Source organism: Microtus pennsylvanicus, chromosome 5, assembly GCF_037038515.1.
Source record: "Microtus pennsylvanicus isolate mMicPen1 chromosome 5, mMicPen1.hap1, whole genome shotgun sequence".
Classification (NCBI taxonomy): Eukaryota; Metazoa; Chordata; class Mammalia; order Rodentia; family Cricetidae; genus Microtus; species Microtus pennsylvanicus.
The window spans coordinates 115,853,096-115,869,700 of NC_134583.1; the positions used below are offsets into that span (position 1 = coordinate 115,853,096).

General features: G+C 41.6%; 1 protein-coding gene across 2 annotated transcripts in view; it reads left to right on the forward strand.

The window, feature by feature from the left end:
* Positions 1-483: 483 nt before the first annotated feature.
* The window catches only part of Tnks2 (tankyrase 2), a 59,934-nt gene continuing 43,812 nt past the window's right edge, over positions 484-16,605 (forward strand). Inside the window, exons 1-6 of one of the 2 annotated variants that reach the window (XM_075973914.1) lie at positions 484-955; positions 12,568-12,792; positions 14,237-14,332; positions 14,903-14,939; positions 15,879-15,954; positions 16,491-16,585. In XM_075973914.1, coding sequence (XP_075830029.1) covers positions 757-955; positions 12,568-12,792; positions 14,237-14,332; positions 14,903-14,939; positions 15,879-15,954; positions 16,491-16,585 — 728 coding nt within the window. In that variant the 5' untranslated portion in view covers positions 484-756. The remainder of the gene's footprint in view (positions 956-12,567; positions 12,793-14,236; positions 14,333-14,902; positions 14,940-15,878; positions 15,955-16,490; positions 16,586-16,605) is intronic. The other variant, XM_075973913.1, reaches the window with a different exon arrangement.

Here is a 16,605-nt window from a genome sequence, read left to right on the forward strand (position 1 = left end):
ATAAGAGCAACGGGTCCATTTCTGAGAAAAGGCTTATATGAAAAACAAAAGCGGATGCCGAGGGTCTAGTGAAGAGACAACGGCAAAGAAAACGGGCGAGGGAAGGGGGAAGCAGGAATCTCCCCGGGGACGGTATGGAAGCAAAAATAAAGAACCACCCTAAAACTTCCAAGAGAAAAATGCATGCCCGAAACAAAACTTGCAAAGGTTCATTTTCAGTATATGAGCAATGAAACGCATTCTGGGAGGTCTATGCTTTAAGGAAAAGACAAGGCAACCCTCCCGTTTCCAGCAGGAGATCCCTAAAGATGGCGGTGGGCCGGAGCCCCTTCTCTACCCGCAACCAAAGGCTCTCGCTGCACATTTCCCACAAACCCCTCCGCGCGGCCCCGCTCGCCCAGACCGGCCCGGCCGGAGCACAGCCAGTGCGCACGCGCGGGCTGACGTCACGCGCGCTCCCAGGACCCGAGCGAGCTGGCAGGAGTGGTCTCGGCTGCTTCCGCCGCCGCGTCGCTCCAGGGCTCGGCGGGCGGGATCGCGCTGCGTCCGCCGCGGTGGGGCAGCCGGGGGTCACGGAGTCGTGGCGGGGGCGCGCGGCGACGCGACCATGGGCCTGCGGCGGCTCTGGTGACAGCGGAGAGCCGAGCGGCCCGGGCCCTGAGCGCGTCTCCTGCGGGGGGCCTCGCCCTCCTGCTCGCGGGGCCCGGGCTCCTGCTACCTTTGCTGGCGCTACTGCTGGCGGCGGCGGCCAGGATCATGTCTGGTCGCCGCTGCGCCGGCGGGGGCGCGGCCTGCGCGAGCGCCGTGGCCGAGGCCGTCGAGCCGTCCGCCCGCGAGCTGTTCGAGGCTTGCCGCAACGGGGACGTGGAGCGGGTGAAGAGGCTGGTGACGCCCGAGAAGGTGAACAGCCGCGACACGGCGGGCAGGAAGTCCACCCCGCTCCACTTCGCCGCAGGTAAACGCCGGCCTCGCGTCGCCTCCCGCACGCCCCACCTGCAGGCTCGGGCTTGCAGGCCGCGAGCCACACCGCCCTGTCCCGGCGCCGACCTTTCCCGGGGACTCTCGCCCGGGCCGTCTCGCTCTCTCCGGGCTCGTGATGAGGGGTGGGGTGAGCGTGCTCTCGGGAAGTTGTTTTGGTGGTAGGGTTTTTGCTTGTTTGTTTGCGTGGGTTGATGGGGGGAGGTGCTTTGTTTTGTTTTACTGTATCAACAATACCTGCACCGACTTCCGGTCTTGCTACCCTGCAGGGCCTCTTGCACACAGAAAGACCTTGTGATTTGAAAAAGTAATTATCTCGACAATTCACTCTTTGCAAGTTCCACAGTAACTCTTCCCAATCCCTTAAATTCTAGCGGCCTTCGTAAACTGTGAAAATGTAATTTAGAAGTTGTTTTATTGGCTATTGACTCATTAGAGTTAATTGGTTTAGGTTTCTGGAGAGACTAAAACCGGAAACAGGCATCTTTGGGAGACCTGAGATCTACTTAGGCTGAGTGTGGGTGGCCTCTGCCACACACACGCACAAGTTGGGGTGGAAAGTGAGCGAGAGACAAGATGGAACACGCACTGGAGCTTAGATCTAGGATTTTGAGACTCGTTTTGAGTCATCCTGAGATTTATTTTAAATAGTTTGAAATTAGTTTTAACTGCTGGGTTCTCTATGATACCAGAGTGCTAAGGTTTGTTGAGGTATTTAAAATAGCCAGGGATGGGGCCAGCTTATTGACTGAACCTTTTATGCTTCTCCTATAAAGGACAGATTGTAACTTTTTAACCTCGTGATCGAAAGAGGTCATCATGGCTTGGTAACATTTGTTATAGTGTGCGTCAAGATTGTTTAGCAGTTCTTTTTAAAAAGAAACATTTTAAGTTTCTTTGTGGGCAGGGATGATGGACAGAAGAGCATGAGAAAGATTTCTTGCTCGCAGGCATTGCTTTTACAGTTAGACTGATTGTGGGTCTGGTTGCTTTGGCCTGTCCCCATTTTATAATGTACATGCTGTCATGAATCATGCTTCCTTAATTGAGAGCCTCTCTAAGAGGGAAAAGCTTGGGAAAACCTCAGGTAGGTGAGCTGAGAACGCCTGTGGACACTGGGAAGAAAAGAAGAGCACTGAGGCCAAATCTCTGTTAACAGTGTTGCCTTTCTTCGGCTAATTTGAATTGTCCTGCTTGACCATTTAGCCAACCTATTTGGCAAATGGTCACAACCAACTGCTACATAATCCAGAGGGGTAATGTTACTTAGATTATGTTCACTTGATAAAAATAGCCAAGGACGGTCTTAGTTGCCACCTTTCAAGAATTTGGTGTATTAGTGAGTTCATGTCTGAAAATAGTATTTAGAGATGTGGGTTTATGGTGTGACCTTGTTGCTCCTATTCCATCCCATCCTCAGTTCTTCCCCAACATACTCCTCTCCCACCCCATGGATGGAATCTAAGGCGTTGCACATGCTAGACAAGTGTTCTACAACTGAATGGGGTAGAGTATACCCAGCCCCATGTATTTTATTTTGTTTGTCCAGATTGAAATGGAAATTTAAATAGCCTAGGGACCAACTCACCACTCATAATTTACTTAGAGACAGTTTTAGGTTGTAAAATTAAGAAGTTAGGATATAAAAGGCAAATCATAAAATAATTACTAAGGAGGCTAGGGAGATGGCTCAGTGGATTAAGTGCTTACCTTGAAAACATGAGGACTTGAGTTCAGATCCCCACCACATTAAAAAAAAAAGTTGTATTGATACATGGCTATCCCAGCTCTAGGAGGTGAAAGCAGAAGGATCCTTGGGGCTTATTAGCTAGCCCTTCGTCAGTGAGCCCCAGGGTCAATTCAAGACCCTGCTTTAAAAAATAGAGAACCATGCCAGGCAATGGTGGCGCACGCCTTTAATCCCAGCACTTGGGAGGCAGAGGTAGGCGGATCTCTGTGAGTTCGAGACCAGCCTGGTCTACAGAGCTAGTTCCAGGACAGGCTCCAAAGCCACAGAGAAACCCTGTCTTGAAAAACCAAAAAAAAAAAATAGAGAACCATAGATAAAGATACATAACCTGGCACCTGTACACACTCACACACGCAATTATTATAAAAAATAATTGCTAAAGAATGGATACTCAATAACACTTTTGAAAGTTCTACGTTTCAACCCTAGAAAATAAGGAGGTTTTTAAAAGATGGCTTTGTAATATTGGGGTTTGCTTGTTTATTTGGTTTTTCAAGACAGGATTTCTCTATGTAACAGCGCTGACTATCCTGGAACTCACTTTATAGACCAGGCTGGCCTCAAACTACAGAGAGCCACCTGCCTCTACCTCCCTATTGCTGGGATTAAAGGTGTGTAATGCTGCTGCTCACACACACACACCCATACCTGACTGGCTTGTAAATTTTAAAATTCAAATTATTAGATTAATGGATCACTTACTAATTCTGTTTTTCTGTGCCGGGTATGGCGCCCAGTAAGTACCTTGACCCTACTAAACCATTTGCTATTGCTGAGCTACATTCTCAGCCCTATTTATTTTTAAGTAAGTATGCCCACCCACATTTTCTCTGTGGGTAGTGAGTTAGCATTTGTGCTTATGTAGGCGAACTGTTGGGTGCTCGGTCTGTGGTCTCTGGTGATACTTGGTAATTGCCTGACCACGCAGTTATTTGTGTTTGTATTTTATAGGGTTGGAGATGCAAACTCATTTTAAAAAATTTAAAATAGCCAATTAAAGTTTAAAGGTTTAGTTGAGCAGAAAAGGTGTGCTTTGTCAATAAGAATGAGAGGTATGCCGGGTGGTGATGGCGCACGCCTTTAATCCCAGCACTCGGGAGGCAGAGGCAGGCGGATCTCTGGGAGTTCGAGGCCAGCCTGGTCTACAAGAGCTAGTTCCAGGACAGGAACCAAAAGCTACAGAGAAACCCTGTCTCAAAAATCCAAAAAAAAAAAAAGAATGAGAGGTGTGAATGCTAGACAATGAAAAATGGTTTTGTCTTTCCACACATACACACCCCTCAAAACAAACAAACAAAAAAAACCCCTCTTAGTTCAATTAGTCAGATATCAGCCCCTTATGGGAATTAAGTTCTTTTTGTGATTGAGATAATTACATAAACAGATATTTTTTCTTCTGTTAGCTGCTTTTTATTATTGAACTAGGTAATACAATTTTTAGGAAGTCATTCCTAAGAAAAAATACACAGAAAATTATTTCCTTTCCCTTCTGTTTTTTCTCTGCCCCCAACTATACATGTACAGGATATGAATTGATTTTTTTTTCTTTTTTAAAATTTTGAGTGACATCATAGAATGTATACAAACAAGTGGGTTTGTACTCTAATTTTACTAAGTATAAAATTTTTGGCACTAAAATTCTGTCTAATCAACATTTTGTGTATGTGGTTGTTTGGCCTGCGAGTGTGTGCACCCTGTGCATGCAGTACCTTTGGAAGCCAGAAGACAGTATCAGATTCCCCTGGAACTGGAATTACAGATGGTTCTGAGCTGCCATGTGTGTGGTGGGAATTGAACTCTGGACCTCTGGAAGAGGAGCCAGTGCTCTTACCCACTGAGCCATCTCTCCAGCTCCTTATCTTTTTTTTTTTTTTTTTAAGAATACTTTTTATGATCTGAGCATTTTGAGCATGCAGACAGTATGGGTTTTTTGTGTGCATGCATTGGTGTTTTTCCTGCATGCATGTCTATGTGCGGGTGTTAGATCTTAAGAGTTGCAGATAATTGTTAGCTGCCATGTGGGTGCTGGGAATTGAATCCCAGTTCTCTGGAAGAGCAGTAAGTGCTTTTAACCACTGAGCCATTCCAGCCCCGCTGAATACTTTTGGAGTATGCAGGAAAGTGTCAGTCAGTACAGAAAAATGTACAAAGACTGTGGTTTAAGAAGTCCAAGTATGGGCTGGAAAGATGGCTCAGCAATTAAGAGCACTGATTTCTCTTCCAGAGGTCCCTGGTTCAATCCCCAGCACTTACATGGCAGCTAACAACTGTCTATAACTCCAAGATCTGACACCCTCACACAGACATACATACATGCAGGCAAAATACCAATGCAAATCAAATAAAAAATAAATTTTAAAAAGAAATCCAGGTATATAGACAGTGGATAAAAGACAGTATATGTGCTATGCTGCAAAGAATGAAAAGTTGAAAATGAATGTGCATTATATAGTTGTAACCAAGAGATGTAGCACTGTTTTGATTTGTAGTATGTTATTGGTACCCATTTTGAGTTGGTTAGATTCAATTAGAATCATCCACTATGTGAACTGCTTAGAAGAAGTTTCTTCCATAGGAAGAAAGTGGAATAAGAGCATCTAGAATTCATTGTACAGGCAGTAGATAAAAAACTGGATTTCTAAAGATGAAAGAAGACTGGATGGACCATGTTCACATATATGCAACTCTTGAAGAGTGAATGGATGTGGCTGGTATACAGTAGGAGAAAGGTTACAAAAAGCTGAATAGTCTTTTCTATTCAACTATGGATCTAGTTGGAAGTATCAGAACATGGGGTTCCTTGGCATCTTTCAGCGGCATATAGGATTTCTGTAATTTGACAGGTTGTTCATTCTTTGGTATAGAAGAGTAGAATAGTAATTGTCTCAATTCAAGTCTTTGACAGGTCATCTACAAACAATATGATGATTTCTGTCATTTTTATTGTTTACTAAAACAATCCTACCAAAAAAATCTCAAAAACCAGGTTGGAGAGATAGCTCAGCAGTTAAGAACATTGACTATTCTTCCAGAGGACCTGGTTCAATTCCCAGTAGCCACATGGCTGCTCATAACTATCTGTAACTCCAGTTCCAGGGGACCTGACATCCTCACACAGATATACATGCAGGTGAAACACCAATACACATAAAATAAAAATAAATTATTAAAAATCTCAAGAACCAGCTAGGCATGGTGGCAAATGCCTTTAATCCCAGCACTTGGGAGGCAGAAATAGGTGGATCTCTGTGAGTTTCAAGGCCAGCCTGGTCTACAGAGTGAGTTCAAGGATAGCCAGGACTTAAACAGAGAAACCCTGTCTCGAAAAAACAAACAAAAAAATCTCAAAAACCTTTAATACCATTTCTCTTTTTAAAAACTTTTTATTATTATTTATTTGTGTGCATGTACCTAAAGTTAAGGCCATCCCCTGGAGCTGGGGTTGAAACAACTGTATGCTGCCTCATGTGGGTGTTGGAAATTGAATTTGAGTCCTCTGCAAGAACAATCCATGTTCTTAACCACTAAGCCATCTCTCCAGACCTTTTAATACCATTTCTAACATCGTATTTATGATGTAGCCACACAAATCCACAAAATGTATCCACATTTTTCGCCTGGGACTGCAATTGTACATTATTATTTTCAGGATGGGGTTTTGATTCAGGAATTAAATATTATAACAGAAACGCCAATACTGATTAGTCTGCTCAACAAGTCAGGCTTTGATTCACTGTGTCTTGTAATGTAAGATCTTAGCTAAGCATTTTCCTTGGCTCTTCCTGAACTTAGAGAGCTGGCTTCAGTAACTTCGTTGGAGTACATACTCTTCTGGGTGCTCCCTCATCCAGAATGTCAGGGTTTTATCATCTCACGGTCTATGACATTCTTTTCTATGTTTCTCCTAGTCTGGCTGGATAGTATACCTGCTCCAAGTCAAAGTGAACAGAGCCCTCTTCCTTTAATTACTATTCTAAAGAAATTTAAGATGGAGGTTGACATTGACTTTTAGGGTATATCTGCTCATGTTCTACCTTGCCAGTGAGAACAGATGGAAATGGAGCTGTAAAGCATTCCCTTCCCCCAAGAAATTGTTACTTTGTCAGAAGTGCTGTGTACCATTCTTGAGAATCTAAGAATGAGGATTTCATCAGAGATTATTCCCTGAGAATTTGGAAAACATCTTTTCATTGTTTATTTTTGGTTTTTGTTTGTTTTTTAAGTCTGCATTACATGTCATCTGGTTGATTTTTATTCATCTCTTGATCCCTTTGCCTCTGAAATGAGGTACCATGCCTGACTGATGCATCTTAGATGGGTGTGTTTTCCCAGCAGTGGAAAGTTTATTGACATCACCTCAGGCTCTCTAAGGAAAATCCTCCAGTGCAGGGGTTCTCAGCCTGTGGATTGTGTTTGGGGGTCAGACAACACTTTTACAGGGGTTGCATGTCCGATGTTTACAGTGCATAACAGTAGCAAAACTACACTTAAGATGTAGCAATGAAAATAATTTTATGGTTGGGGTCACCACAGCACGGGGAACTATATTAAAGGGTCGCAGCATTAGGAAGGATGAGAACCACTGTTTAGTGTTAGGATGTGGCTTCAGTTGTTCAAAATTTCAGGCTCTTGATCTTGAACAGTATAGCAAATTCAACTACCTGTAGTCAGTGTCCCTTTAATTTTGGCTTCAAGCAACCCCCTTTTCATGGTATTTTGCCAGGTGGTTACAACTTGACCTTCAGCTAGGCCCAGCACATTGGAACAGGAATCTTCCCACTAGACTCTATTTCTTGTAACAGTAACAACTAAACACTTACTTTAGCTTTTGCTATACTCACCAAGTTCTTCTTTTAGTGAGAGTCGGCCTTTATATCACCATTTTTATTAATGATTGTTACCAGTGAAGAAGTAGGGATCCTTCTTCTAAAGGTGGATGTATTACATGACTTTACAGTTAAGAGGAATACTTAACTAATTTCTGCTTATTCTCATTCTTTTGTTTACTCTCCAATTTAGAAAGCCGTTTCTAAAAGCTTTTCCTCCAGATGGATACTGAGTGGATGGGAGAGGGGCAATAGTAGAAGACAATATAGCTGAGGTAGTGGTAACGGAGTCAGACATGAAAGCAGTAAATTTACGGTCTCCTTGAAATTTTCCTTCTTTGCTTCTCAGTACCATTCTGTTTCCATTCTCATATCCTGGTGTATTAAGCAGGCATCAACAAACTACTAAACAGCTCATCCTCTGAAGAACTCCAGGAAAATAAGGATGACTAAGACATTCACAGCTCTCAAGTCTTATGGAATTAGCATCCAGGAGCTGGGTTTGGTTGTACATGCTCATAATCTCAGCCTTAGGAAGCTGAAGCGGGAGGCTCTTGAATTTGAAACTAGCAGATACTGAGCCACCATATACAGAGAAAGACAGATGATACGGACTGTAAACAACAAAGACCCAATCCCTGCTCTTAGGGAACTTTCAGCCAGCCCGTGTTAGGTGAGAACAGTTGGACAGAGTGGAGACTGGTCAGAGGTCGCCTTGTTTGGGTGGTGACTTTTAAATAGATAACAAAACTAAGGGATGTACATTCAAAGGAAGAGCTTTCTGAGTGGACAGACAGCATTTACTGAATCTCAACATACTTGACAAACTCAGAAGAAGCTGGATCACAATTAGGAGGGGGAGGAGGGCATGAAACAGTGCCAAAGGCCAGTTCATCCAGGATTCTTGGTAATTCACTGTGGTGATGTGGGATTCCCCTTTGTATGCTATGAGTATGTTTTATTACCATTGGTTAACATAGAAGCTGTTTTAGCCAATGGCTTAGCAGAAATCTGAATAGACACAAAGAGAGACACAGAGAGAAGGCATAGTCAGAAAGATGCCATATAGCTGCCAAAGGGGAGGACATACTGGAACCTTAGGAACCTTACCGGTAGGCCACAACCTCATGGCAATACACAGATTGATTTAAAAAAAAAAAGGGTTAATTCAAGATGTGAGAGCTAGCTAGAAATATGCCTGAGCTGTTGACAAAGCAGTGTTGTAATTAATATAGTTTCTGTGTGATTATTCGGGTCTGAGCAGCCGGGGAACAAAAGAGCAGACTCTGCCTGCACTATGGCGCATTTGAGTGTTTAGTCTGAGTGCCCATGGAAAGCAAGTGAACTATTTTAAACAGTAACGTTATACGGTGGAGTTAAGTTTTGTTGGTTTGGTTTGTTTCTGTGGGTGCTTGTGTTTGTTCTGTGGGGTTGTGGTTTGCAGACTCACTGAGCACAGGCTACTTTTATATTTGTAATCTTTGTGTCTTAGTCTCCTGAGGAAAGAGACCACTGACATGTAACACAGAACTGAGGTTCTGGACTCTTAATTCTATGAAGTGAAAGAGTCATGAATATCTTTGTTGATCATTTCCCCAGTATTCTAGTTTGCTTCCTACTGTTGTGGTAAAACACCACGACCAAAAGCAACTTTGGGAGGAAAGGATTTATTTGGCTAATACTTCTACATCACAGTTGCTCAAGAAGGAACTTGAGGGCAGGTACTAAAACAGAAGCTGTGGAGGAATGGTGTACTCGCTCTACGCAGCTCCTTCAGCTAGCCTTCTTATACAGTCCAGGATCACCTGCCCAGGGGGGCCCTATTCAGTCAATCATTAATCAAGAAAGTGCCCTATAGACTCTACAGGCCAGTCTGATGGAAGCATTTTCTCAGTCGATTCCCTAATGACTCTAACTTGTGTCAAGTTGACAAAAACCTAACCTACATACTAAGTGTCCTTCACAGTATGTAGCATCTAACAGTTTGTTGATATTTGCTGGATTGTTATATCATAGTATTAGAAAATAGACAAAGAAGAAAAGCTATAAAAGAACAGCTCTGTTCTGGTGTGTGCAGCCATAAAGACTGTTGGAAATAGAAATGAAAGGGACACTTCTGAAAAAAAAGACTGTTGAAGGCAGGAAGTTCTGGTGGCTGAAATAAAGCAGTGTCAGTGGAAGTATAGAAAAGCTGAGACCTTGTTGAGCTAGAGAGAGATGCTTTTGAAAGGATCAAGATGAAACATTCTAGAACTTAAGTGACGAGTGTAGACTGGAGATTCCAACTACAGATCCCACCAGATCAATTTTGCAGTCTTCTCCCACATACATACTTTCAGCACTACTCATTCTACTCTTTTCATCACCTCTTAGCTTACTTTTTCATGTTTATTGCCTTCCCCCATGCCAATAAAAAAGAAGTTCCTCAAAAGCAGAAATTTGGTGAGCTAGAGAAATGGTTTTGAAGTTAAGAGCACTTGGTTCCCGTGCAGAGGACCCAGGTTCATTACCAGCACCAATAGATGGCTATAACTACAGTTTCAGGGGATCCAAAGCCATCTTTTATTTCCCAAAGGCCCCTCTATGTACATAAAAACAATTTGTGCGCACGCGCCACTCACACAAACACAAATTTTTTTAAGGCAGAGATTTAGTTTACTTATTGGTTTGTCATATACACCAGAAAAGTATCTGGCACATAGTAGATGTTTTCTTATGATTTGTTAAATGAATGAGTGATCAGGGGAAGACCTGAATCATGACTCCTTGAGCTCTTTGAAGAATGTATTTCAAGCAGGAAAGAATAGTGAGCTGTTGAATATTGCTGGTGTATCTAGTCAAATGCAGACAAAAACCTTTGGATTTAGGAATATGGCTATTGGAAGTGACCCTGTTCAAAGCACCTGTGAGAAAGAAGCAGAAGCTGGCTGAATTTGAGATAAACCTTACTGATTGTGTAATGCAAGAGCAGAGCTGAGAATGTGCGTTCAGGAAGAAGACTTTCCATGAGAGGAAGAAAGGAGTGTGCTCTGGGGAATGACCTAGTAGAGTGTCAAGATTGAGGGAGCACAGAGAGAGCAAAGATCTTGAGAAAGTGAGGAAGGACTGTAGGTTCTTTTTTTTTCTTTTTTTTTATAAATTTATTTATTTATTAAAGATTTCTGTCTCTTCTCCACCACCGCCTCCCATTTCCCTCCCCCTCCCCCAATTAAGTCCCCTCCCCAGCCCGAAAAGCAATCAGGGTTCCCTGTCCTGTGGGAAGTCCAAGGAACCCCCACCTCCATCCAGGTCTAGTAAGTTGAGCATCCAAACTGCCTAGGCTCCCACAAAGCCAGTGCATGCAGTAGGATCAGAAACCCATTGCCAATGTTCTTGAGTTCTCATTAGTCCTCATTGTCCGCTATGTTCAGAGAGTCCGGTTTTATTCCAGGCTTTTCCAGACCCAGGCCAGCTGGCCTTGGTGAGTTCCCAGTAGAACATCCCCATTGTCTCAGTGTGTGGGTGCACCCCTTGCGGTCCTGAGTTCCTTGCTCATGCTCTCTCTCTTTCTGCTCCTGATTTGGACCTTGAGATTTTAGGACTGTAGGTTCTTATATGCTTCCCACTGTATAACAAAATATCAGTGTTCTCTAGTTAGCTTCATTAATATTCATGCCTGGCTTTATGGCCAGAACTCCAAAATGACTGTCTCCAGGTTGGACCAGTTTCCTGAGTTTAGGATCCACAGAACCTATTACTCACTGGACATTTGTCCCATGAGCACATCTAACTAAGCATTTCCAAAACCAAATCTTATCTACTGTTCCAGTTAGCGTTTTTATTACTGCAGTAAAACACCGTGCATGGCCTGTTACACATAGAAACCCCGTCTCGGAAAACCACCATGACCAAAAGCAACTTGGAAGGGAAAGGGTTTATTATTCTTCCACATCACAGTTCATCACTGCAGGTAGTCAGGGCGGAAATTCAAACAGGGCAGGAACCTGGAGGCAGGGACTGGTGCAGAGACCATGAAGAAGTACGTTTATTGGCTTGCTCAGCTTGCTTTGTTACAGCACTGGAGCTCAGGGGTGTGGCACTACATAAATGGACTGGACCCTCCCTTATCAACCACTGAGAAAATGTCCTACAGGTGCCTACAGCCAGGGGCAATTTCTCAATTGAAGTTTCCTCCTTTCAGATGATTCTAGCTTATGTCAAGTTGACAAAAAACTAACCAGCACACTCACAAACCCTGTTTTATTCTATATCTTGGTTAAGATTCTGTTTACCATATTAGCCACTGGAGTCTATGTTTTCTTTTCTTTCTCTTTTTAGTTACTGATAGTGTCATGTGCAGTAGTAAAAAGATTGAGAAATCACCAACTATCTAGATCAGGATGGAACTAGTTAAATTTTCATATTTCAGTAAAATAGAAGTTAATTTCCAGGCTATTACTAGATTTTAAATTTTAAAAAATGGGAATATGCAAATAGCATCTTTTAAAAATATTGGTGGGATATGAGTGGCATGGTGCTTCACATGGATTGGAACAGTAACTGCATCAGATTTTGACTTAGCTATCTCCTGTCTCTATATTTCTTCCATTTATCTACCCCACTGGAGCAGAAAGATTCTGAGACTTTAAGTGTGCTACTTCTTTATTAGGTACTCATTTATATACTTAAGTTACATACATGGAGTGTATGAAAATGTGTACACACTAAATATGCAGAACTTGGTATTTGCAATTGGAAATGTCATTATATAGTTGGAACCACGTGGGGTTTGAGCTTTTAGCCCCCTTAGAATCATCTCTGAAATTAGTAGCAATAGCAACTAGGGTGTTGTAGGCTACTTAGCAGAGGGAGAGACCTTGGGTTTAAACATTAAGGTTAGTTGTATGTATTTCAGGTCATCTTTTCAACAGTTCTTAAATCCTTGATCATAGTATTTTTTATCCTAAAACATTCTAGCATAGCTTGTCATTTTCCTTGGTAAACTTAAATGTGGGCAATTTGTATTCTTTCTAGGTTTTGGACGGAAGGATGTAGTTGAATATCTGCTTCAGAATGGTGCAAATGTGCAAGCACGTGATGACGGGGGTCTTATTCCTCTTCATAATGCATGCTCTTTTGGTCATGCTGAAGTAGTCAACCTCCTTTTGCAACATGGTGCAGACCCAAATGCTCGAGATAATTGGAATTATACTCCTCTCCACGAAGCTGCAATTAAAGGAAAAATTGATGTTTGCATTGGTAAGCCAGTATTTCTTTTTCAGAATTTTCTAGAAATTGTAACTATTCTGAATCTAATGTGTCTAGTGTTGTCTTTCTACCAGGCTGAACTTAGATTTAAATCTGTTCATGATTTAATCTATCTTTTTTTTTCTCTCCAGCCCTCAAACCATTCGTTATTGCATGTCTTTTCTTAAAAATCTTAAAATTCTGTGGGAAATAGGAAAAAAAAATCATTCTCTAGAAAATTGTGTTCTCTTGAGAGATAAGGTGCATAAAGAACTAAATAAAGGCAGCTGAACATGGTAGCTTTTAGTCCCAGTGCTGGGAGGCAGAGGCAAATGATCTCTGAGTTCAGGGACAGCTGGGACTACACAGAGAAACCCTATCCCTAAAAATCTAACAAAAGAACAAATAAAGGCATGGTGGAAATGAACATTGTGTATTAGAAGATAATGGCTAATGGTGTAAATTAGTATGCTGGTTAAGTTTATCACCTAGACACAAGTAGAGTCACCTGGCAAGACCGAACCCCAATTGAGGATTGCCTCTAGTAATTTTCTTAGTTCTTAGTTGATGTAAGCGGGCTCAGCCCACTGTGGGCAGTGCCCTCTGAGGCAGGTGAGCCAGAGCTGTGTTTCTTTATTTTCTTAAGTAGCTAAGCAAGACAATGAGCAGTGTTTCTTCATTGTCTCTGCTTCAGTTCCTGCCCTGAGGTTTCTGCCTCAACTTCTTAATGATAGAATGTAAATCAAATGAACCCTTTTTCCCCAAGTTTCTTTTGGTCATGGTTTTATCACAGTAACAAACCCATAACTGGAACAGTTAGCCAGAGTCAGGTCTCAAGGCTCAACTTTCTGGCATCTTTGTACTGGAGAAATGTTAGGAAACAGAAAGGGACTTTGTGAAGAACTCTGGTTATGGTTTGAGGGTCTTGTTGTAATATAGGCACCATTCACTGAGTTGCCCAGATAAGCCTTGAACTTTCCATTCTTCAAAAAACTTTTATTTTTTTGCTTCTGTGTGTGCAAGTGCACACAAATGCATGCTTGTGTTCACATAGGTTTTAAATCCTCCAGCTCTCTACCTGGTCTGTGTACAGCTTGGGCAGTTGATGATAGAAGAGTCTTTCTGCCATAGACAGTACTCCTGTGCAGCAAGTAAAACTTTGACCAGAGTTCCATTTTCCCCCGCATACTTCTTACCACCCTTTATCACCTGTCACCAGGGAAAAAATAGCCAAGAAAAATCTTTGTTGAACAGAGAAAACTTACCATGCTCTTAGTGTATTAAATAATTGAATATGTTATATTTTCTTAAATTTAGGGATTTACCATATTATCAGTATACCAAAAGTCTTTAAATAATTTTGAGAATGGAAGCAAGGAGGGAAGGAAAGAAACTGATTATTAGCTCAGACTGCCATGATGGCCATTTTGAAAAGTAGTGTTGCTGTTTTTTGCAGTGCTTTTACAGCACGGAGCTGAGCCAACCATCCGAAATACAGATGGGAGGACAGCATTGGATTTAGCAGACCCATCTGCCAAAGCTGTTCTGACTGGTAAGTCTGTGTGCACTTTGGTTGCTTCAGGAAGAATAAAAATACTTAATGGGCTAGGTAGATGTACTCCCTCATGCAGGTGATGACCTCAAGTAGAGTTTGAACATGATGTAGTTTACTTATTATTTTGCTGTCTCTCAACAGTTGAATTTGATTGTTGTCTAAAAACAATAAAGCCTTTTTCTCTTTCAAATTTGTATTTAAATTTGTCATTGTATTGGCAGAAGATATGATAAACATGTGTTGCTTCAGGTATTCAGTATATTTTTTAAAATCCCCAAGTTTTTCAGACAATTAATGTATTTCTTTATAGACTTATGTTTTTGGTGTAATGATTTTTTTTTTAAGGAATTCTTTTAAAATACTTTATTCTAGTTATTTCAAAAGTATGGCTGTTTGAACTAGAATTCATTTCCTTGAAATCTTTTGACATTAGTACAGCTCTAGTTTAAGTTAGCAGGGTTGGTTTGAGCTATATCTACTTCGTGTATTTTTGCCTTTACCTAGTATGATGTCCATTTAAGTAACTGCCATTATTTCTGATAGTCTCCTTCACCCCCCAATTCACAGGTGACTATAAGAAAGATGAACTCTTGGAAAGTGCCAGGTATGTACTATTAAGTATATGTGCCATAAAAACTCCACTGGGGGGGGGGGTGGAAAAATGACTCAGTGATTAGGAGCACTTGATACTCTTGCAGAAGACTCAGGTTTGGTTCCCAGCACCCACAAGACAGCTCACAACCATCTGTAACTCTAGTTCCAGAGGTTCCTATACCCACTCCTCATCTCCTTGGGCTCCAGAGTAGCCCTGGCTGTCATAGAACTTACTCTGTAGACCAGGCTGATCTCAAACTCACAAGGATCCACCTGCCTCTGCCTCCTGAGTGCTAGAATCAAAGGCGTACACTACCACTGCCCAACTAAAAATAAATCTTTAAAAAGCAAATTCTTGCTAGACACCTTTAATTCCAGCATTCCAGAGGCAAAGGCAGATAAATCTCTATGAGGGGATGGAGACATGACTCAGTGGTTAGGAGCATTTGATGCTCTTGCAAAGGACCCAAGTTCAGTTCTGGTACCCTCATCAGAGGACATAAAACTGCCCTTAACTTCAGCTCCAGGAGTATCTGGTGCCTCTGACCTCTATAGGCAGCGCACAAAACATGTATATGTTGTATTGTGTACACACACACACATATAACACAAACACATTTATAAAGAACAAAAATTAGATATATTAAAAGAAAATAGATTTCACTGTGAATCTCTGGTTCTTCACCCCCAACCTCCAAATGTGATAATGGCCCACACTTGTAATCTCCATCCATGGGAGACAGTCAGTAAGCCTACAATGAGTTCAGGATAGCTGGAGCAACAGAGAGAGTTCCAGGACAATCTGTGCTATAGAATATGACAGACCTCATTTTTTTTTTAAAAAAAAAATTGTCTAATGCCATAAGCATGCTTTAAGAGAAGACTTTGTTTTTAGTAATTAAAAACATAGTATAAGCTACTAATGCATGTTTTTAATGTGTGTTTCTAGGAGTGGCAATGAAGAAAAGATGATGGCTCTGCTTACACCATTGAATGTCAACTGCCATGCAAGTGATGGCAGAAAGGTACTTGCTTTGATGATTTTTTTTTAGAATTTTTTATCATCTGGTGATAGGAATGTATATTTATTATAAAGTCCTGGTATTTTATTTTTAATTTTAGATAGTAATTGAGATTCTTAATAAAACTCATTGATAATGAGCATTTATTGCATATTATCTCTATGCAATAATGAACTTTAAACTTTTATGCTATGCTTACTATATATGTTAATTTCCTAAAACCAAATTGAGCTGGGCGATTGTGGCATATGATTTTAATCCCAGCACTCAGGAGGCAGATGCAGGTGGATCTCCGAAATTGAGGCCAGCCTGGTTTACAGAGCAAGTCCTAAGACAGCTAGGACTGCTAAATAGAGAAGCCCTGTCTCAAAACACCTCCCTCCCCCCGAAAAAAAAAGAAAAAGAAAAGAAAAAGAAGTGTATTGTTTATTAGCAATGATTAATCATAGTTAGATTTTCTATGTTTGGGTTTTTGTATTTTCAAACATTTTATGCAGCCATTATGTGAATTTCATTAGTTTATTTGGTTACTGTTTCAGTCAACTCCATTGCATTTGGCAGCAGGATACAACAGAGTAAAGATTGTACAACTGTTACTGCAACATGGAGCTGATGTCCATGCTAAAGATAAAGGGTAAGCTTTGAACAAAAGTG